The sequence below is a fragment of the Mytilus trossulus genome, chromosome 8, assembly GCF_036588685.1.
Source record: "Mytilus trossulus isolate FHL-02 chromosome 8, PNRI_Mtr1.1.1.hap1, whole genome shotgun sequence".
NCBI classification, from domain to species: domain Eukaryota; kingdom Metazoa; phylum Mollusca; class Bivalvia; order Mytilida; family Mytilidae; genus Mytilus; species Mytilus trossulus.
Window position 1 is genome coordinate 37047286 of NC_086380.1, and position 25297 is coordinate 37072582.

General features: G+C 32.9%; 1 protein-coding gene and 1 long non-coding RNA gene across 2 annotated transcripts; one reads left to right on the forward strand and one right to left on the reverse strand.

Moving 5' to 3' along the window:
- Window positions 1-275: 275 nt before the first annotated feature.
- Window positions 276-2407, reverse strand: LOC134681893 (uncharacterized). Its single transcript, XR_010100709.1, has 3 exons — window positions 2326-2407; window positions 884-987; window positions 276-323 (listed from the first exon to the last, which is right to left on the reverse strand). It is a non-coding gene; the product is annotated as an uncharacterized LOC134681893 (long non-coding RNA).
- Window positions 2408-19766: 17359 nt separating this feature from the next.
- LOC134727627 (uncharacterized) lies at window positions 19767-24974 on the forward strand. Its single transcript, XM_063592009.1, has 3 exons — window positions 19767-19890; window positions 20395-20470; window positions 23285-24974. Exons 1-3 carry the CDS (start codon window positions 19767-19769, stop codon window positions 24972-24974), a joined length of 1890 nt encoding a protein of 629 aa, XP_063448079.1.
- Window positions 24975-25297: the final 323 nt, after the last annotated feature.

A 25297-nucleotide genomic window follows, 5' to 3' on the forward strand; every position in this document is an offset into this window, starting at 1 on the left:
ATCTTCCAAAGGAAATTCCATTTTCAGAGAAATCACCAATCTTCTTACTTAAACATTAATGTCAATGAAAATCTTTATAAGAAAATTTTCTTTTAAAAACATATTTAAAGGAGAAGGGCCCATTTTGGCCTCAAGTTTCAGGTTCATCTAATGAAATATTTTGTAAACTTTTTAAACATCTAAGTGTCTACTTCAGTCGATTCCAACTAGTTTGACGAAACATTTGGGTGACAAGAACCCAAATATGTCCTACAAGTCCTACAAAATAGCTTTACCTAATGGTATTGCAGGACCCACTTGTTCTTCTGTAGCAGAGTTCTCACCTAAATAATAAACAACCAAGATAAATCTCAAAATGGGAAAAAGCATTGAAAGACTAAGATATTTACCAACAAAATGTTAAAGTAAAATTGATAATAATGATTACTTTTATATTTTCAACTTTAAAAAAAACAGTAATGCGTTTATATACTTTGTGATTCTCCACACTAAATATATTGAAAATATTTCCAATATGTTTAAAGCCAATAGGAAACATATTGGAATTATGATATATCTTAAATCTGGTTCCTAACGGTCAAGTATCATTCAAAAGTAATTATTTTTTTCCAATATTGTTAGGACAATTTTCAATAAAATAACAAAAACTGAAAAAAGTATAGGACATGCCACACATTATCCCTGTAAGGTTCTAAGTTCAGTGGATTCATTGGATAAGCATGCTTTAAGAAATGGTTAATGACAAAGACGGAAAATTAACGGGAATAGTTGATTGCAAACGCTAATATCGCCCTTTGCAGGAAGCATAAAATTATCCTAAATGATATATTTTTTTCAATATATAAATTGATAATAAATGTAATAAAATAACTTGTTGGCAAACCTTCACTTAAATCATGAACAGGTTCAAGTGCTGATGGATCTGAAATGATCGAGTCCACAATATCCTCTGCACTGTCTGGCTCACTCTGGCTTGCTTGTGTCTTCCTAAAATTGAGCATTATATTTTTTAGTGTGAATGGATAGGAAGTTTTAATATTTGCTTTCATAAACCTTTATAGCTTTTTTTATTTTCTATTCATTTGCCTCTTTCACAGCAAATTTTTATTGAAAGAAAGAAATATTATATACCGGTATATATAAAAATTTTTAGGTCCTGTCAGATGGGTTTAGGACCACCAAAATTACAATTGCCTGTAAATTTTAGTTTTGTCAAATCAAACAGCTTTTACTAACAAATAACTTGGGAAATCTTACCACCAGTTATTGCAAACCCATGCAATTATACCTTTCCATATTATTTCCATCAATTTAGCAGATCAATTTTATACTCAGATAAATTAATCAATGAGTTATAGATTTCTAGGAGATGAAATTTAAAGGTCCCTGTGAATAAACTACATAGAAAACAATAGCTATTGTATTTGTTCAATGGGACAAATTAATCTGCCAAAAGATTAAATGGACATGTAACTTTCAGGTGAATCTATGGAAAGGTAAAATTGGGTTCACAATAATTGGTACTTAAGTTGATGGTTAAAAGGTCTTTAGTACTATACAATGGCATTTGTAATAACTAAAGATTATTTCCTTGATCTCAGTAAAAATGACAAAGTCTATAACCAATGATTGTTGTCTCAAAAAATGCTGTGCAGTGTTTTAATAACAGATGATTAAACATGTAACTCCTAATAGTGTCACAGTATTATACATTAACTTCATTCACATAATTAAAAATTTTATAATTTTTTAGTCGGCTTTTCTTTTAAATTAGGATAAATTCTTAGAAAACAGAAGGTTCATATTCACAAGTTTTTTGTAAAAAATAATCTGTAATATTTGAGTGTTTTTATGGTTAATAACAAACGAAATAGTATATTGGACAGTTGATCTGTGAAATTACTTAGCATGACTATCATTTCATGAATTGATTACAGATTTCAATACACATTTATATATAAGTAATCAGTCAGGATTGACAAAAGGGCCTGTTAACGAGTTAGCAATTTTGCTATTTGATATTCGGTCCTTAACTGTCAACAACACTAGTCTAGTAAATATCCAAACTTTAATGTTTTTGGACAAGAATTCCGAAATGAAAAATATAAAGCATCCTTTTTGCTTTAAAATTGCTGATTTTTATTTAACTTCAATAGTTTTTGTATAAGTTTACTATAAAATACAGTTGCCTGTATAATTGATTACAATTCTTACATGCACTTTATTTGAACTTTGGAGGATAGTTGTCGCATTGGCAATCATACATCATCTCATTATTTTTATATTAATAAAGCTTTTACTAAAAATTATAATATTAAAGCTTACTCGAATCTAATATCTCCCTTCCTGTCCAATATCTTCTTTAAATCACTTATTCCATAGTTGCTGGGCTCTTTTACGGGTAGTGAGGAATACGGTATTGGCTTTGATCCCCCAGTGGCTTTTTCTAAAAATGGAAAAACTAGTGATGAAATCTCATATAGGGCTGTTCTAGAAAAAAAAGTGTCTGATGGCACTTCATATTTCTTACAGAAATAGTTTCAATTTTTAAAAGGGAAACATGTGTATTTTTTTAGGAATTGTGTGCCAGCCACCAATAGAAAACCATATGAAATACAGACAAGGGAAGAACCAAACATAAAATCTTTGGACTAAACATCAATATCAAGATCATATGAATATAAAGACTAGATTCCTGAATTGTTCGGCAGTAAAATTTTAGGCCAGTTTCTGAAATAAACTTTAACTAATGTACACTACCTATTTTTGGTCCTCTTTCCTATTCACTATAATTTGTTTTTACCTTTTTATCAGTGTTGTTAAGTTGCAATTGAATATTTTTCAATATCTTTAAAAATTCTTTGTTTAGCTATTCTTTTTGTAACACTGACAGTCATCTGATAGTGGAATTTTTAGTGAAATTAAAGTAGAAAATAAAAGGAACTATATCTTTTTTAACGCATTCACAGTTGTTTTGATACGACATCATCAACATCTGGTTATTCTATATACATTATTCTCAGTCATTTTAAATTAAAAGGTAGCATACCCCAGCAAGAATTTAAAATCTGTCTCACTTCAGTCCGCAGGTCACCCTTTCCTTTCTTGCTTGGCTGTTTCATGTATACTGTGTTTCCTGCAAATAAATAAGATATTCATTGAATTGGTAATTTCCACATGTACAAAATTCATTAAGTCCTTTACAGAGACATTTCAAAAAAAGAAAACCATATTGTTGAATGTTTATTTTTCTGAACTTTTAAAATACCTGAGTATTGTCTGACCTATCTTGACATTTTAGTGAGTCTAAAATTGAAACTGTCCAGGCTATAAATACATTTGTATGTGTAGAAAATTTAAAAAAAAGAATGTCACATTTATCAGCTATTGTATGTGGGGCATAAAAATAGATTTTATGACTATTTTGTGCTTTGTATTATATATATAGTAACTTGTAATACAAGATTAGCTGTATTGTTGAAAATGGTTTCCGGAAACTCTCCATTACTTGAGGTTGTCTAATGTACTCCAGTCCTTTGTTGGTACCAAACAAGTGGGGATCCTCATGTTCTCTTGTGGCAACCATCACAGACTCAAAACCCATAGATCCTAAGATAGTAATCTGAAGAAAATTATAAAAAGAAAATACTGTTATACTTTGTCATTTCTAAACACAGTCATCTGTAGATATTGCATTTTTTCTCCTGAAGGATTCTTAGGGTATATCTATATCACTAACTATCCAAATTAAATGACATATATTGTAAGGCTTCATGTAAGGTTATGTAGTGATAAGTTTCATGTTAATATTTTGCATAAAATGCATAATGATTGTGGTTCCCTTGAGAAAGTGATAGTCAAAACATAGTGTTCTCTAGAGACTATTGCTCACAAGCACAATGTACCAGTAGGTTGCATTTTTATTGAGATAATAACCTTAATTCAATGGTTAACTGTAAAATAAATAAGGAAAAATTACCACTCACAAAAAATAATTTTCCATATTTCAAGACACTTTTATATTACGGGGGGGGGGGGGGGGAATATCTAACAATGCTTTCATACCGAACATCTAATTTGATCGAAGTGATGGGCAATAGCATCCTCTTCTGGATGAAGGGAAAAAAATGCCTATCAAAATCCAAAAGAGATTTTAACTTTTTTAATCACAAAATGCATTTAAAGATGTGTTACCATGGTATTGTATGTAAATATATTTTACACAATCAAGTACAAAATGTAGATTAGGATTCAAATAAGATATATCAAACTGTAAAAATACCTGTACAAATGTAGAAAAGAAACACCATATTGAACAGATCAAGCCCATTCATTTTTTGTTAAATTCATGGATTTTTAGTTTTTTGAAGAAGAAGAAAAGAACATGTGATAGTAGACTTGTTCATTGGTTGTTGTTGATATGGTTCATTAATGTTTCCCATTTTTTATAAAGATTAGACCATTGGTTTTCCTGTTTGGACTGTTTTACACTAGTTCCTAGTCATTTTGGGGCACTTTATGTAGCTTGCTGTTCCGTGTGACCAAAGACTTTGTGTTGAAGGCCGCACTTTAACCTACCTTTGCCTAATTTTTTTTTATACATTATGGCTTGAAGGAGCCTTAGCTGTCTCTTGCTTCTGCAACTGCCAGATAATGGACACATTCAACGAACTGGTTATACTGCCATGGATTTGCATGGTGCTCATGTCGATGATTTAGAGACAGTTTAACTTACGCGTCAAACGTTAACACTACTTTTAACGCCGTTTCCATTCACATTGTTAACGTCACCATATCTTCTGTTAACGTTGTTCTATTGTAATGTAGCATGTTACTATATTGAGTTGAGATTATACGATCAAACGTTAACGAACCAGACGTTGTTTTACTGCCTGTCCAGACTTTTAGTTAACCCATCCGTCACATTGGTGTCGTGACCAGAGGATATAATGACGAAAAAGAAAGCCATTAGAGTTGGCCATCGAGGAGCCGCAAGGAAATTAATTTCAAAGATTGAAGAGGAATTAGAGAAAGAAACAACACAACGCACGAAATAGAAAGCCTATGTGAAACCTTGAAGAAGAAGAGGGATATTCTTTCGGAACTTGATAATGAAATATTAGAGGAGATTGCAGAGGAAAACATGGAAGCAGAGATAGAAGACTCAGATCGGTATGTTTTAGATATAGAACGAATTTTGACGCAACTCATCAAGTTCAAAACAGAAAAATAAATCAATTGAAACTAGCTCTAATCAGAACTTAAATCCAAATGCAGCAGATTTTGTATTTATCAACTCCACATCTACATGCAATACTCCACATCCCATACAGAATAATGAAATGCAATACAGATCGTCAATGAGCGCAACAAATTCTAGCATCTACCACAAGCTACCAAAATTTAATCTACCATATTTTAATGGCAATTTGTTAAACTGGCAACCTTTCTGGGATGCGTATCAATCAACAATACACGATAACCAAACATTAACAGACGTGCAGAAATTTACGTATTTGCAAAATCAAATTCAGGGAATAGCCGCGCAATGTATCACCGGTTTACCACTCACAAGTGCAAATTACTATCAAGCCGTATCAATACTGAAAGAGAGGTTTGGTCATAACCACAAAATCACGAACGCATAAATCCAAATTTAATTGATTTACCCGCACCGAGGTCAAACGCAGACAGTTTGAGAAACTTTTCCGACAGAATTGAGTGTAGCATACGCGGATTAGAATCGTTAGGAAAAAACGAGAGTACATTTGGAGCCATTCTTACGCCTATAATATACAATAAGTTGCCGTCCGATGTACGAAAAAACATAACCCGAGACCGCGAAAACGACGACTGGGACATCGAATCATTGAGAACAGCAATAAAGAGGGAAGTATGCGTACAGGTCGCAGGACAATCTACAGGTCCAAGTAATGAAGATTTAGAAATTTTACCGACCGCTTCGTTTATTGCCCATTTCCCGGAAACAACAGAAAACAGTCACGTAAGAAATGTTTATTTTGTGAAGAATCCCACCATCCAAATACATTTAAAAACGTAAAGATGTTGAGAAACGAATAGAAATTGTGAAGCGAAAAAAGTAATGTTTTTACTGTTTCGGAAGTCATAGAGTAGCTGAATGTAAGTCTGAATTTAAATGCCGCCAGTGCGGAAAGAGACATCACACGAGTATACATGTCCAAGTACATAACACAGAACCAAAGAGCTTGACCGAAAACCAGTATAGTACACAAAAGACCGTAGCACATACCGCCGTAGAGGAAACGCCATTGGAGCTAACCACATCCTTACATTCTAATGTTACTGCACATACAGATGTTTTACTGAAAACTGCCGTAAGTCCAGTTTGGTCCGAAAATCGACCGATCATTACAAATATTTTACTTGACGAGGGAGCACAGAACTCATTCATAACTGAAGATTCAGCTAGAAAATTAGAAATTGAGTCCACCGAAAAGATTGCACTGAAAATATCTGGATTTGGAGGAAACGAAGGACAAGTTTGTCATCTTGATAAAGCAAACATAGCTATTGAAACAGTTGATAATCGAAGAATAGAAATAGAAGTAATAATTGTACCGAAAATTGCCGCTCCTATTCAGACAAAATCACAAAAGGAAATTAAAGCACTGCCATACTTACATGGTTTACGATTCGCACATCCGATATGCGCAGAAGACAAGTTTAACATATCTTTATTGATTGGCGCAGACTATTACTGGTCAATAGTTGAAGATGAAATAATAAGAGGAAATGGACCGACCGCAGTTAAGTCGAAAATTGGTTATCTCTTGTCGGGACCAGCACTAACTAAGAACAGAAGTACTTCAAAACAATCGGCAATGATGAATATTTTGACGGATCACAGAGCCGTTGTTTGCGACTTAGAAAAGTTTAGGAACTTAGAATCGTTGGGGGTTTCAGGAAGCGATAATATTAAAAGTCAGTCTGAGGTTGTAAGAGAATACGGAGAAAAGTCTATTATACTAGAAAATGGAAAGTACACAGCTAAGTTAATATGGAAACCAGATTTCCTTCCGCTGCCGCATAACATGGAATGGTTAAACAGAGGACAGGTAGCGTAATTAGGCGATTAGCAAACAAACCTGATTTATTAAAAATGTATGGAGATAGCATAATGGAGCAGGAGAGAAGACATTTTATTGAAAAGGTTGAGGAAACAAAACTTCCTACCGATCGACCCGTGCACTATATCCCGCATCATCCTGTTACCAAGGAATCATCTACTACGCCAATACGCATTGTTTATGACTGTAGCTGCAAAAATAGAAGAGATAATCCAAGTCTAAATGAATGCTTAGAATCACACCCACCTGTTATGAATGATATTACGGGAATACTTATGAGATTTCGCGCTAAGAAATGCTACGACTTCAGATTTCGAAAAGGCGTTTCTACAAATACAGCTCGACGAGAAAGATCAAGATGCAACGAGGTTCTTATGACTTAGCGATCCTACAAACACATCAAGTCCACTAATAACATATCGCTTTAAGCTCTTCGGAGCTACATGTTCGCCATTCATTTTGAGCGCCACACTTCTCAAGCACTTTAAGGAAAGTCCGGGGAAACTTTCAGATACACTTGAAAATGGTTTATATGTGGACAACATTTTAACTAGCTTTGATAACGAAGATAGCGTAATAGATTGTTACAGGAGATCGAGATAATTACTTACGAAAGGCGGATTCAACCTACGCTCATGGAATTCAAACAGTCCAAAATTACAAGAAATCGCTAGCAAAGAACAAACCTTAGACAAAGATGAGCTTACAAAAATTCTTGGTTTGCAATGGAACACTAAATCGGACAAGTTGTTTTATCAAAGTAACACGTTCGAGGTGGACAAAAAAGGAAAATTGACTAAACGATATATTTTACGGCAATCATCCAAGTTAGGACTATTAAGCCCAGTTACTGTAAAAGCGAAAATCTTTATGCAATCACTTTGGAAGCTAAATTTGGAGTGGGACGAAATATTACCGGAAGATATCCAATCAAAATGGATATTAATTTCACGAGATCTGGCATCGAGCTTAGAAACAGAGATTCATCGAAGTACTCAGACACAAAACGAGAATAACAGAAATTTACCAACTCTTCATGTATTTACCGATGCTTCAACTCATGCGTACGGCGCATGCGCGTACATCATGTATGACAGAAAACCAACAATAGTAATGGCAAAGAATCGAGTTGCGCCTATCAAGACTATAACTTTTCCGATACTAGAGCTCATGGGGGCTGTAATTGGAGCAAGACTTGCTGATCATATTTGCAAAAACTTTCCTGAAACTTTCAGTGAAATACAATTTTGGAGTGATAGTCAAATCGTACTTAGTTGGCTTGCATCCGTAAAACCACAGAGACAATTTATCACAAATAGAATTGCAGAAATTAAAAGTTTGTGTGGAGATAATGTATGGAGATACTGCCCTACGAAAGACAATCCCGCAGATCTGCTTACACGTGGTATAACATCTGAAGAACTGCAACAGAATGAAATATGGTTTAGTGGACCTAAGTGGTTAAACAGCAAAGAAGATTGGCCGACATGGAACGGAAACAATGTAACGTCTAGTGTATGTACAACAATGACGGAGAACGATGACAAAATTGAAACAATTGAGAATAATCAAAATGTATTTATTGGTATGGGAGAAATCATAGATATCGAACGGTACAATTCTTATAGAAAACTAACCCGCATTACCGCATATGTAATGAGATTCGCAACAAACTGCAGAGCAACGGAAACTGAACGAAAGAAAGATTTGTTACGTAACGATGTAATTGAAAATGCAAAATTCCTATGGATAAGATATAAACAAGGTAAAATATTTAGTGACGAAATAAATTGTATAGATAATTCTACAAAACGTAAAACACTTGTGCGACAATTAAAGCTCTTTCTAGACGAAAAACAATTATTACGATGTGGTGGCCGCCGAATAGACAATGCGACATAAGAAGAAACAGTCAAGTTTCCATATCTGTTACCGGCAAAGGACCGTCTTACACATTTGATAGTGTTAGAAGCACATGAGAACACATTACATTCAGGTATAAATATCACTCTAGCATACATACAAAAAACATTTTGGATTCCGAAATTAAGACAGTGCGTGAAATCTATATTGTCCAAATGTGTAACGTGTCGAAAAGTAATCAGAAAATCTTATCCCGCACCAGAAATGCCACCATTACCAAAGGAGAGAGTTCAAGATGCTACACCCTTTAGCATAACCGGTGTAGACTTCACAGGTGCGCTAACGACAAGGAACAGGCACAACGAAGAATCGAAGGCTTACATTTGCCTATTTACATGTGCTGTCACTCGAGCAGTACATTTGGAATTAGTTTATGATCTCAGCAAAGAATCTTTTTTGTTGTGTTTCCGGAGATTTGTAAGTCGACGATCAGTGCCGACAATAATGATGTCAGACAATGCGCTAACATTTAAAGCTGCTTCAAACGAAATTTCACGACTTTGCAATTCTAGAAAAGTTAAAGAAAATATTCAGAATTATGGCATTGAATGGAAATTTATCCCAAATGTGGGAAAGAATGATTGGCTTAACAAAAACATCACTTAAGAAAGTATTAGGACTTGCACATGTCAACGATGAGACTCTAAGGACTGTATTAACAGAGATCGAAGCCACACTCAACGATCGACCAGTGACGTATATTTCAACAGATATCAGAGATCCGGAGCCGCTTACACCATCCCATCTTATACATGGACGAAGGATAACAACTTTACCTTATGTATCGTCAAATAGTGCTATTGACAATCTAAATGTATGTGAATTAACACACACAAACTTGAACAATCAAGCGATACGACAGAGACAATTGATTGAGAACTTCTGGACAAGATGGAAAGGAGAATACCTTACTTCATTGCAAGAAGATCACCAAAGAGCTGGAGTCGACGTTCGGAAGATTAAAGAAGGCGATGTCGTTCAGATACACGACGAATCAAAGCGCGTGCATTGGAGACTTGGAGTTGTGCAGGACACTATTAAAGGCAAGGATGGCTTAGTACGCGTCGCTATGGTGCGTACCAAATCAGGAATTACAAATCGACCCGTGACGAAACTCTACCCATTAGAAGTCAACAGCATGGACTGTTATCTGAGACAGAGTGAACGAAGAAACTAACGTGTGTGAACAGACTTGTATATTTTTCTTATTTGTGAATATCAGAGTTTTTTACGTAATTTAATGATTTAATCCTTTTTTAGAGATCAAACTATTTTTTGTTCTTTCCGCATGCCACTATATATCACAGCTAATGGACATTGCATATGGTGGCCCCCAGTATGTCGATGATTTAGAGACAGTTTAACTTACGCGTCAAACGTTAACACTACTTTTAACGCCGTTTCCATTCACATTGTTAACGTCATCATATCTTCTGTTAACGTTGTTCTATTGTAATGTATCATGTTACTATATTGAGTTGAGATTATACGATCAAACGAACCAGACGTTGTTTTACTGCCTGTCCAGACTTTTAGTTAACCCATCCGTCACAGCTCATACTGGATGATCATCCTTTGACATGGCCACTTTGTTGTTCTCTATATTGTAGAAAATTGTAAATTTTACGGACGCCATCACGAGTTGGTTGACCGTTATGGAATAACCCTTTCACAGATGATATCGAATATGTTTCTTACGTCGTAACTCCCCTTCCCTTTTCATGAATGTGACCTACCAAATTATACTATTTACCGGGTTTGTAATAACATGAGCAACACGATGGGTGCCACATGTGGAGCAGGATCTGCTTACCCTTCCGGAGCACCCAAGATCACCCCCAGTTTTTGGTGGGGTTCGTGTTGCTCAGTCTTTAGTTTTCTATGTTGTTTCTTGTGTACTATTATTTGTATGTTTGTCTTTTTCATTTTTAGCCATGGCGTTAAACGTTGTCAGTTTATTTTCGATTTAAGAGTTTGACTGTTCCTCAGGTATCTTTCGCCCTCTTTCCTTTTTGTTCTAGGGATGTCCATTTTAGGTGTTGGAGCATTGTGTCTCACTAATACCACATCTTCTTATTTCTATTGCATAAACCAAAATTTAGCTAAATATCTGAAGTCATTAATCATGTTAATACTGTTGATTAAAAAATGTCATATTTAAAACTTTAACTGTTAAACTTTTAAAGCTTAATTAAGTCTTTAATTTGGCAAAAAACAAACACCATGGTAACTTATTGTAGCAGTCACCTAGCAGTAGCATAAAAAACATCAGGTCGCCAATACCATAGGTGTAATACCCATCTACTATGCCGTTGAATACTATCTGAAGACTTAAACTGAAGGCATGTGCATGTAGGAAAAACATGTACAATAAAAGGGAAATTTCACATTAACCAAGAACAAAGAGGGGTCCTGTACAAAATCAATCCCAGGGATAGCTTTGAACTGGGTCTTTAAGTAAGAAAAAGAGACATCAATGTATTATAAAATTATTAATGAAAGCATTGAGGAAGCAGTTAATTAAAAAACCAAATTATGATTATTCTTTAAGGCTTTTAATTTACCGGTTTCAGCATAAGGTTGGATTTCATTCTTCGTATCTTCCATTGCTGAAGAGGCTGAGGAAGACAGGGTTGATAGAAGATTCAGAAGTGGAAGTTTTACCCAACGCCGTCAACGGCGAATGATGCTGAAGGTCAGAAACTTCTCTATCACCAGCGTTTACCACTAGAAGACGACCTTTCTAAAACGTTTCCCCGAATGCAATCTAGCAGACAAGAACAATGTTCTTTTACGAATCAAAACCATAGTGAAAATAGAAGTTAAAAATTGTCGACTAAAAAGCTATAGCAATGGCGCCAGTCACGTTGAAATTAGGTCGTACGTTGTAAGAGTAAGTTTTGAGACGTCTACGGGAGAGTTTTACATCTCCGGAACTGGTCTCTGTCTTTTGTTAGCGCTACTAGCGGTAACATCTGAACTGTACAGTATTGAAGTCGGACTTTGTTAGTTCTTCTAGCAGACTAACATCACTAATAGAATCCTTATAGTAGCAGCTAATACAATAGGATCGGGTGACTTAACAATGACAACATTCCGCCCTTCTGTAGAATAACTTTATCGTGCAGACCAGACCTTAAAGACAGAGAAATTTTAATGAGCTGCAGAAAAAATGGGCCGACAAGCAAGACGAGATAAAACAATCCATGTTAAAGGAATCTATTGAATTCCTAGACAACAAACTGAATGCAATTAACAATAAAATGAAAAGCATTATGGCATATGCCAAGGATATAATAGGTGTGGCTAGTGAAAGTGCAGGCCATACACGCACTGAATTGAATAAACGGTTCATTGAAATGAAGGACGCGCAACAAAAGGCACTACTTGAGTTTCAACCTGACATTAGAAGCAGAAAGAGAAGTGAAAATCGCAAGCATGACAAAAGAAATCATACCCGTAAAGCAGAGAGGAAACACAAGCCTTATTGAGCTGTTATTATGTGACATTACATGGATTTGAACTGTTTAATTAAGAATAATATTCTATTAATACAACCTTTATTTTGTTTACAATACTTGATATCTTAGAATCCTATTCAATTATAAACAAATCGATCTTATTTTCTAACAATGCTTCAACCAATCAGATTTCTTCAGCGATTATCTTAAACACGACTTAATAATCTAACTTTTTGAGCTTGCACGTGTAAAGGGATAATATTGATAATTCTATCAATTGGTAGATCAGCGCGCTTTATTATGGCTAGACGACGCTTTAATAAACGTAGTAAAGATAACAAACACAACCGCTGATTGAATAACAAAGTTGCTATGCAACATTGTAAGCGTATATATAACTTATTAAATATTCGAAAGAAACCAACAGAAGTCAATTTAGGAATACGATATACCAGATAAAAGATAACCCAAATTCGTTGAAATCCCTTGTAATATTTCCAACGACTCCAGATTACCTTCTTTGTACAAATGTGAACAAATTGTAAGACAAACTAATATATGATCATAATATAAAAAACAACAAATAGTAAGTTTGAATTTTTGGCAATTTTTTGTCATGGATTTATTAGGACAGTTCAACTATGTATCAACCGGCCAACGAATTTGCATTCATCGACAATTTCTCATTAATGTCCAAGATAAAAACATTGAAGGGCAACCATCATATGTTTTCTCCAAATGGCGACTGGGCTACCAGACGCCAACTGTGATAAATTTAGCCAAATGCTAGCAAACTTCGTTTATCAATCCATGACAAAAAATTCAACACTTAAACAAATTCTGAAATTACATAGGTTTTCAACTCAACCATTTCAATTGAACTTAGTAAATCAATCATACTTACAACAGTTCAACGTAGTAATCAACCATACTAAAAAACAGTTCAACGTAGTATATCAATCATACTGTACAACAGTTCAACGTAGTATATCAACCATACTATACAACAGTTCAACGTATTATATCAACCATACTATACAACATTTCAACGTAGTATAAAACCATACTATTGAACAGTTCAACGTAGTATATCAACCATACTAAACAACAGTTCAACGTAGTATATATCAACAATACTATAGAACAGTTCAACGTAGTATATCAACCATACTATACAACAGTTCAACGTAGTATATCAACCATACTATACAACAGTTCAAGGTAGTTTTACAACCATACTATACGATAGTACAAATATAAGCAACGTATACAACTCAACATTAACTTGACCGGATTCCTATGTTAAAACCAATTTGAAACTGAACTCTTATAAAGGATTTCTCATCAATAGGTATAAAAGCGGACCATTATTTCCAGGTCGTATTTGCAAAAAAGTTATCAAACTACGTAAATGTAGAGGACACATCTCATTTGTTTATTTTTATCAACAAACTTTTAGAGTAATGGATCTCCCTTTTTTAGAGTTTAGAAAAAAATAAAAAGCTGACTTTACATGATCAATATATATATATATATATATATCGCCCATGTTCATCATGTGATGGAGTGGAAAGTTCATTCGCACGTAAAAATGCAGCAAATGCTGTTTGAAGCTTATAATTTTTATATTTCAATTTGCAACAATAGCCAAATTAACACAATGAAATTCATTTAAATGCATAAAAAAGATGACTAAAGCATAGGTATTATTTTTATATAAGTTATGTCAACTAATAAAACTTTGTCCCAATTTTTTATGGCTATTTTGAAAATGATCAGGACTCATTTGAATAAACTGCACAACCCAAGAAAAAACCAACTGCACTGTCAGCATACAAATGTAAATCAGCATTAGAAAAGAGTTCATTTACATTATATGTAAATTATCTTTTGTTAAAACTTCCTTTTGGGTTTTGTCTATTACCAGAGTTGTTTAGGAAAGGTGCAATGTCATTCCTATTACACCTAGATGGATCAGTATCAATTTCATTGTCCATAAATCGACGACATCTTTATAAGGAAGAGTGATCTAAACCACATTTGAGACATGCATGTCTGTATTGGCAATTGCGTTTATTGCGAAAACCTTTGAAATTGAAATCGTAGCATTTATTACTAACATCAGCGTGTTGTTGTTTTGAAGTACTGGCTGTTAAAATACGTAACCACAAAAAAACATCTATGGATGACCATTTCTTTGTATGGTCCCTTGATACCCTTAAACGGAATTGTTGGTCATAAGAATAGCAATTTTCAAAAGAATGATCAGCTGCTGCACCCCTTATGATGGACATATACGAAAAAAGTTCACTTGCCTTTCCAGGATACCTTTCGACAAGGACCTGGGCATAGGCAATAAATGAATCAGTCCAATCTTCAACAGAAATTACAGTATGGGTTTTTTTTAACTCTGTTTTGTATAACTAGCATACCCTCATTGATGCCAATTGTATTTTCGGTATTTGTTTGGCTGTTAAAATTCTTACGGTGCATAAGAGACAAATCAATGTATTCAAAATTCCAAATTTTGTCCTTAAGTTTTTGGCTTATAAATATGTCAACTTCATTAAAGCCAGGTAACATTAGAGGTTCATCATAAACTTCATTTACCTCACCTAATGCAGCTAATTGTGGCTCATTCACTCGAATGTCAACAGGTTGCATGGCAACTACTTCGGGTTCATCAACCCGCTGTCTTCTTTCTATATGTGCTTCTTGTTCTACATCAGCTGGTGGACGCCTTCCCACATTTCTCACAATTGGTTGTGGCTGTTGTACTTCCCTGGGAGCCCTCCTAACTCGAAGCTCCGGACCTCTAACCTGGTCCTGTCGGCGACGTCTTCCTCTACCTCTTGGCATTGTTATAACTATTATAATCATAAATACAGATTAGATACATACATCAAGCTTTAAAGTCCAGATCATATTTAAACATGTATGAATTTAACATAAGATAAATTGAAATAAATTGAAATACCAAAAGGTTTACACTGCGTAATCTTAACTAAACTTTTGATACATTTTTATGCATCAAAACAATGGAAGTTGATTAAAAAACATAACTCAAAACAGCTTTCTTAACAAAATAAATATCGTTTTGAAAACGTTTGATAGTTTCTATTACCAAGCTTAACTTAATTAAACTAAGTTTCCGCAAATTAAAAACTCATGTATTAATCATGTAACGTTTAATAAAATTAAACGTTTCCGGTCATGTTAAATATAACACGGCATACACAACATACATTGTAATTACCTGTTCAAAGTGTATCGCTAATACATTTAAAATAAAATATATCACCTGTAGTAAAGCATTTAATTTTAATGCTAGTCAATGAAATATACGTGTGCACAGTGTAACATAACTATTATTATTAGTTATAGTTTGTTCCGTGATATATGCTATGCAAGTGAGAGAAAAATTGAATTAATGAATCGAACTGTTTGCAAGAAATAACTTTAATTAAAACTCAAATAATTTCTTTTACAAATTACAGAAATAAAATAATCCAGAAAATACAATTGCAGTAACTAATCTAACATCAATAAAACATAATGTACTTATCTTATGTCCGAATCTCCTGTCCTTTTTGTGTTCCTTCAGAGTTCAAATCACGCAATGAACAAATCACGAAAAGCATGCAATTTTATACCAAATAAAAGCGGGAAAACCGCTTATGAAAAATGTAGGTGAACAAAAGACGCTTAAGTCCGTCAAAATTAAAGAAAAGTTAACTCTAGTTTAGCAGACGATACTCTCAATTTATTAAATTGATTTAATGCTGAACGATTAAATCTTATTAACACAGGCTAAAAAACATGTGATAAATTTATCTCAAAGACGTTTGAGCGATGCAGAATATCTTCTTTTATCAAAAGGATTAAAATTTATTCCTACACCGTCAAATAAAATGTCAAAATCGGATTAATGAAATGTGCAGGAAAATGATGTGTCGCTATTTAAACCACAACACTAATGACACAATTCATCCATTCAGATTGAAAAGATACCACAAACCACAACTGTGCTGCAATACGCTTGAAAATTATATTGATCAAACCAATCTTGAATTATCCTCACTGCAAGTTCGAGATTTAAGGGATAACCTGACTAGTGCCGAGAGACGCAGTATTTCATCTTTTTATAATGACAAATCAATTATCATTAGAAAATCTGACAAGAGCAAAAATGTTGTGATAACCGATAACATTAATTATTTATCTGAAGCATATCGCCAACTTGACTCGCCACACTATATAAAATTACAATCCTTCGACTTTGCTAACCTTAGATACAATCTTAATAATAACATTATAGGTATGCATAGACGGGGTGCTCTAGACAAAACCACATTTGATTATTTATTAAAGAGCAATCAACAAAATTACTGACCAGGGCATATGCATGTCCTTCCTAAAATACACAAATAAGATCCAATGGTTCTAAATAAAATAACTAATAACAGGTTTGATTCTATTGGAATAATTACTCCCCCTGGTAGACCCATTATTTCACAAATTGGGACGGTCACTGAATCCATTGGAAGAGTAGTTGACAGTCAGCTTGTATCTATCTATCCCATTCTACATATTAAAAGGACACTACGGACCTTATTCTAAAATTTGAGAATTTGAGACAACCCTCTGAATGTCTACTATGTAGCTTCGATATAAGTCAAATGTTTACAAATTGTCATATTGATGAAATAATGCCCGCATGAAAAAACGCCTTTGATAACTTTGACAAATCACAATTCAAAATTAAATCTTTACCTACAGACAATTTGATTCATCTCCTTGAATCAATACTGCGAAACAATGTTTTTGAATTCAATAATATCCTATGGAAACAACAGATAGCTATAGGTGCAGCTATATATTGGAGCTAGCCCTTCCCCAAAAAATTGCAACATATTAATGTATCAAATTCTAAACGACATATTGTCTAAATATAAGTTTAGAAAACAAATATTCTACATTGGAAGATATATGGATGATGGCATTATAATTTTTGATGGGACTAAAAGTCAATTGACAGAATTATTTGAGGTGGCAAATAGCCACCATAAATATTTAAAATACACTCACGAAATATCAGAAAAAGAAATAACATTTCTTGACCTTATAATATACAAGGGTTCACGATTTCAGTGTAATAAAATATTAGATACGAAAATTTATTTCAAGCCTACAAATACATTCCTATATCTCAATAGGGGAAGCTGCCATAATCCACACGTGTTTTCAGGTTTCATCAAAGGAGAGGTCATTCGTTATATTAAAAATACTAACAATGATAACGATTTACAACATGCACTCTCACAGTTCAAATTGAACTTAATGGCAAGAGGTTATCAAGAAGCTGAGATAAGGCAATCTGTAAATGAAGCATTACAAATTGATAGAAAAGATTTATTGAATAAATAAATACGTGGAAATGCAAATGATATTCCACTGGTTTTGACAACAAAATATAATCCTTGTATTAGGAGGATTAAAAAGGCGATACTCAAACACTGGCACCTTTTGAATCATGATACAGATTGCAGAGAGATTTTTAAGGACAAGCCAATATTAGCATATAAAAGACATAAGAATTTAGCAGATCTGCTAACTTCCACTTAAATAAGAAATAAGCCCATTTATTGGAAATCCCTGAAGAGGCAGGCCAATAACTATATGGGAAAAAATTATAGAATCAACCTTTATTTTAAACAATATAGTAATACAAATATAAATACTTAGCCGCCGAAACACTACATTAGTGTAGGATTGATGTAAGCAGTTCTAAATTTTATTATATGAATAAGGGCGAATAGCCCACAGAGTATTTTAACTCTTGCACCAATAAATTATCATTATATTAATGACATTTAATTAATGGGAATTCGTGGATGTTGAATGTCATGTTATTTTTTAACAATTAAATGCTTCCAAACAATGATTTTTAAAACGCTAACGACCCTTTTGGCCTATTTTGTTGTTTAGAATCTGGAATAATAGTTATGTAGTTAGTTATTCTCAATATAAAACATTTATTTTATTAGAAAAGATAGGATATGGGGATCCATCCATGACACAAAATCAGTAGATGTTGGTTTAGTGGTAGAATGGCCTTTTGAAACCACAGTTCATTTTTGACAGATTGGCAAAATAATAATTAAACTTCATTTTTATTGAGTTCCAGGGAAAGATTATCAGCATGGCTGCCAAAAATATAGTTCCTTTCTTAGTGCATTTAGTGGTTGTAAGTATATATTCCGATGCATATTAGACTGATTTTGATCATCACCAACAGTAGTAACAACATAACAACTTAAATAAGAGCGCAAACACAATATAGTAACTGTTTTAAAATCTTCTTTACTTAATGATAACAGATTAACCGCCGTCTATCAAGACTTTTATTAAAGCCAAATTCTACTTCAGTTTTTCAGTATCAATGTGTTTAAATACGTTGGGTAATGTTGATCTTATTAAAAAAAAACACTAGTATAACATGTAGAAGCATATTTTATTATATTCAAATATGTTTTGCAGAGAACCAGATAAACAGAACACGTGTTTTTTTCTAGTTTTATCGTTCATTTACATACAGTTAGTCAATATCATCAGGCTTATACGTTATTTGTAAGTTCATTACACCACAATACAGTTTGTAGGGACCCACAACATAAGAACAAAATTGAAAAATCAGTTTGGAAAGGCTGACTCGACTGATCGATACTACGTCCAAAACCGAATACAAAGATAAACAACATAAAAGACTGATTGTAGTGAAAAGCTATTTCAAAGCCCAAATATTAACCTGATTAAAAAGCAATCACTAAACTTCAAACGTTATTAGTGTAAAGACATCATCAGCAGTCTGAATTCCAATATAAATTTCGCAGAATGAAGAACCATAAGTGTAAATAACTGAGTAGCAATACATTTAATTTTTTTTTTATAAAAGCAATCATAGTACCAAGAAGTATTTAAAGGTCTTAATACAATGTTAAGCTAACTATAAAACCAGATTTTATCTACGATTTTCTACATAAGGAAATGCCTGTACTAAGTCAGGAATATGACAGTTGTTTTCCATTCGTTAATGTGTTTGATTTTTAATTTTGATTACCTTAATATAAACTTTATTCAAACGAACGGTAGTTATAATGGGTGGTACACATTAATTGATTTCTAAGCTTTATAAACAAAATCGACGTAAAAATTTGTTTGTTATATGATATTTTCCGGTACAGGTAAACTGCCAAACCAAATCTTTGTATCTATGGCTAGATCTATGGAAGAAAATAGTAGTGGTTTTTATGTTATATGTAAATATATTACGAAATATACATTACGATGGCTGAAATCTTCAACAACAATTCAGATACTGGTGAAAGACGCATACCGTAAGAAAACATAAAAAAAATAACACATCACACATAAGGCAAAAATAAAAAAACTCATGGTATAACAGTTGTATTCTAAACAAATCTCTCAATATGTTTCAAGTTGTACTACAATTGTATGTATGTTTAATACATGTAATAGTCCTATGGTTTGTCAGTCAGTCAAGACAGGCGCATTTCCCTTACGCATTGTATATAATAATAAGGAGATGTGGTTAGATATGCAATGAGACAACCTTACATTAAGTTCAATTGACAAATATGTGAACAAATACATGTAACCATACGGCTTCAACGTTATCCGATACCTTTGAATCGAAATTTGGAAGAAAATTGTCAATCTACAAAATAAGTGCTTATGATAAAACTGTTATCTCACATTTATATAATAATAAGTTAAGTAACTATGCGGGAGTAAATGTAGTCGTATATCATCATTTACTCAATCTGTACAATCTTGTAAAAAATACAATTCGAATAATCATTTTTTTTCTTTTTTAATAGATGGTTATACAGTTGATCATATCGTTTGTTCTGCTGGTATCACAGAACTGAAAGCAAATTACGCCCTGTGGAAGAAGTAAGGTTATGTTAATAATTACATCAAAAACAATCACATTGCAAATCGTACAATGCCATATTAAACGTTTGTTTAAGCTTCAAATATTAATTGCAAATTAGAAGTAATAACAATATACTTTAGGTGCTTCCTCTGTCATCACATATGTTGGCTTTATCAATTATCCAGTGTTTATAGAAATTGATATTGTTGACACCACTTTTTCTCTTTATTTTTATACAACAAACTTTAATATTGATTACAGAACTATATCTAGTTTTCTTTCTGTGATTTTCCGAAAAAGTAACAAATTAAGAAATTGTTAACACATTGTGTTTTCGAACAAGGCGTCTGATGTGCATTTTTTGTTAATAAAATGTTGAAATAACATGATAAGAAAGCTTTTTATCGTAGCCGAATCCTGTTCTTATCGCACGATCGATGATAACACTGTAAATAAAGCTTTTCCGTTATTTATATACTCTATGCTCGTTCATTACCAGATTTTGGTAAGATCACAACAAATAGCATATTCTACGGACACCCTTAGCATATTGAGGAATGTAAGATATTTGCCTTTAAGTTAATCTAAATAAAACCGATGATACACCATATGTTATTGCCTAATACGAAATAACTTTCAGCGTTGTGTTCTTTTCAGTGAAACATGTGCTTCAGAGGACAAAGCTGTAATAGAAGATGACTGGAAACAGGACAACACATCAAAAATATAATCACAGTACAAATGTATGGTTTTCGATTTGTGGACTCCTATCAAGTGGTGGTAAAATGCACTGCCTTGATTTGTCCTACAGGGGTATGCCATTCACACGTAAGTTACTTTTAAATCTATAATAAAGTAAAGTATGACAATGTCATATCCTTATTTCAATAATCGCGCTAAAGTTTAAAAGTTTCTCAACGATATCCGTCATAAGAGTTTGAAATGTATTACAATGTCATTTGTTTAAGCTTTATATAATGTTTGGGTTATGTAATATATTTTGGATGGAGGCTTCTTTCTTATATTTAATTATCAAACATCTGATTTATAAAAAGAACTTGATGAGAGATACAGTATTTTGAAAGTAACGCATTGACAGAGATTTACATTTATCGGTACTTTTGCAATAGAATTGTATTAAAACAGTAGAGCTAATGTCAATTCGTTATAAATTTGGTGCGTCCGTAGTGCGTTTCAGTAGTTACGTTCATCATGAACGCCAAACCCATAATTTGGAAAGCCCATGATATATAGAAATCTGAAATCATAAACAAAAATAAATAGCGATACCTACGTGCATTGTACAGGTGTTGTTCTATCTGTAGGATATGAATTTGTATTATATTTAAAAAATTTAAACGTTAAACTTAATATTGAATATGTGTTTTTGAATACAAATAAAACTTTCAGTTATCGTTTGCTTTTATAACTAAGAATTAAGTGGAAAAAAAAGGAAATGATTATTGTGCGTTTAAATTTAAGGTATGTTGGTAGAGGTTTCCTACTCGAGTTTATCGCCAGCACAGTAGTCAGCACTTCTATGTTGACATTGAATATTCATTTTTTCTTAAAATGTCCTGTACCAAATCAGTAAAATGGCAGTTGTTATCAATGGTCCGTTTCTATGTATGATGGCGTTTCATTTTGTTGCACTTCTGTGTTTCTGTTGTTCCGTTGTTTTCCTTTTATAGTTGATGTGTTTCCCTCAGTTTAAGTTTGTAATCTGACGAGGAAGGAACTAGACATCGGTTCGAAATATTTGACGACATAGCCAAAAAACTGAAAAAATAAAATGTGTGTAAATCACTTTGAACTATAACATGCTTTCAATATTTGTTCCAAATATGTATTTTTATATAATTCCTGTTCATTTATCATATTTTTTTTATTTATAACACAAATGTGAACCTAGGGTTGACATTCTGTCTCTTTTTCTCTCATACCAATCAACTATTTGTATTTCATACTTATTTTCCGGAAAATACACGTTTCCTACGTATTTGGTTTAATTTTATAAAAACTCATATTTCCGGTTTGCTTGCAGATTTGTAAACATAAATATTTTATTATTATATCCATTGGTAACTACTTTTACACATGAGATTTACACAAAAAAACAACTGGCAAATGGTTACAATAGTAAAGCTTGTCCCACACATTTATTCTCATAACAATAGTATTACCAGAATCCAAAACATAGAGAATTTAATATGTGTTTCACTTCTACACTGATAAATATAAGTCGAGTTTACTATTCTTTGTCTAGCATATTCTATTGATTAATCTAGTAAGTATCACTGCGCACTATTCAGTTTTTGTCCGAAATGCAAGCTAAATATTATCCTACTTTTACTTATTTATTTTGATTTGTTTTGTTTTCTACATTTCACAATGTTTCAGTCTCACACTTTACAATTACTGCCAACATCTTTGTAACTCTAAAACAAAGATTATTGCATGAACACAGACCTTGCTATATTTTTTTTTCAATAGTATTACAGTATCACAATATAAGTGATAATTGATATCGTTAACATTTGTTATTTATCAATGTTTTCTTTTTGTATATATGTTATGTACATGTATGTTTTGTTTTGTACTTTATCTCGTCTAGTTTTGAGTGTCCTGTTAATCAATGCATATGCCGGCTTTTTGTTTCGAAGGTCTGTCCAAAGTGTACATCATGTGCTTATGTTTCACTATATATTCATCATAAGTTTTGATAGTTTTGACTGATCAATGTTTTTAACATTAATCTGTAACTTTGTAAACTATAATATTAATCACTACATAATCCTCCCTATAATCATTAAAAATGTGTTTATCCTCAGTAGAATTATACAGTTTTTGCTACTGGTTGCTGGAATTGAGCAAAATCCAGGTCCAGATCAGAGTGACAAAAAGAATTTGAAAATAGTACACAATAATGTGTGTAGTTTACTTCCTAAGTTAGATCTCATTAACAATGAACTACATGAGTATGACATTATTTGTATATCAGAATCTCATCTTGACAAGTCAATTACTGATGACCAAATTAAATTAAATGGGTTTCATAAGCCTATTAGGTTAGATAGAAATAGACATGGTGGAGGTGTGACCATTTATGTGAAAAATAGTCTACATTTTATTATACAGAATGACATATCTGTAAGCAATCTTGAGTTGCTTTGGGTTGAAGTGAGGAATTATAGTAATGAAAAATTTTTAGTTGGTGTTTTTTACCGGCCTCCAAACTCAAATTCTAATATATGGGAATTATTTAATGAGTCAGTTGATAAAGCACTTGATTGTAATTTGCCAATTTTCCTTTGTGGTGATTTCAATTGCGATATGATGTCAAACACAAGTAACTCTTTTAAAAAGTTACTTAACCGTTTAAACTTAGAAAATGTTGTTTGGGAGCCTACCAACTTTACAACCCAAACTGGAACTTGTATTGATTTATGTGTGACTAATCGCAAGAACTTAATTAAATCAGTAACTGTTCTTACACCGATATGCAGTTCTCATTCTCCTGTTTCAGTCGAAATTTCATTTAAAACTTTTAAACAACACTCGTTTAAAAGACAAATTCGTGATTTTAAGCGTGCAGATTATGAAGGTCTTAAAAACCAGTTGAATGATACTGACTGGGATGATGTTGTTTTTAATTCAAATAATATAAATGATGTTTATATGAACTTTGTCAGAACATTCGAAAGTACTGTAAATAGATATATACCTACTAAAACTATTACAGTAAGACCAAATGATAAACCTTTTATGAACAACTTAATAAGAAACAAGATAAGACATCGTAATAGAATTCACCACAAAGCGAAAACTTCAAATAATCCAGATCACTGGAAAAAATTTAGAGAAATTCGTAATGAAATTATCAGCTTAGTTAGAAAGGCAAAAGAAGATTATAAGTGCAAACTGACATCTCAACTTATTGACAAAAATATTCCTCCTGGTAAATGGTGGCGCATTGCCAAGTCTGTATCAAATTTTACTAAAAATAGAGATTCTCCCCCTTTTTTAGAACATGATGGCCAAATTTTTATTCATCCATTGGACAAATCAGAGATCCTGAACAATCATTTTGCTAATATAGCTAATATTGATACAGAACCAGAAATTCCTGATAATAAAGAGCCTCCTCCATGTCATTTAAATAAATTTGTCATCACTGAGAAAGAAATTTTAGATCAATTAAAAATCTTGAATGTTAACAAACCTGCTGGACCTGACGGTATCAGTCCTAGAATTTTAAAAGAGGTTGCTAGCTTTATTTCTAAACCATTAACTAAGTTATTTAATATGTCTCTATCAGTTAAACAGGTTCCACTGTTATGGAAAACTGCACATGTTAATCCTATTTTTAAAGGAAAAGGTAGTCCACATTCAGCTCTAAACTATCGTCCAATATCTGTTACTAGTATTGTTTGTAAGATTATGGAAAAAGTTCTATTTAAACATTTGTATAATTACATGAGAAGTAATAACCTTTTGTCAAAGTTTCAATCTGGTTTCTAGCCAGGTGACTCTACTGTTAATCAGTTAATTGAAATATATCATAAAATTATTAGTAATATGGATAGTGGGAGGGATGTAAGGTTTGTATTTTGTGATGTATCTAGAGCTTTTGATAAAGTTTGGCATAAAGGACTTTTATTTAAACTTAAACAATCTGGCATAAACGATCAGCTCTTATCTTGGATAGAGAGTTATCTTTCAGATCGTCAACAAAAGGTCGTTTCAGAAGGTTTTTCGTCAACCCTTAGAAGTATACATGCAGGTGTCCCCCAGGGATCAGTTTTAGGACCCTTTCTGTTTCTCATTTATATAAATGATATAGT

Excerpts from the sequence above, each read along its gene's own strand:
- LOC134727627 (XM_063592009.1), top strand. The coding sequence starts at position 19,767 with ATGGCTAGATCTATGGAAGAAAATAGTAGTGGTTTTTATGTTATATGT. Across the intron at positions 19,891-20,394 it reads ACTGGTGAAAGACGCATACC|ATGGTTATACAGTTGATCAT; the intron begins GTAAGAAAACAT and ends CTTTTTTAATAG. Across the intron at positions 20,471-23,284 it reads AATTACGCCCTGTGGAAGAA|TAGAATTATACAGTTTTTGC; the intron begins GTAAGGTTATGT and ends GTTTATCCTCAG.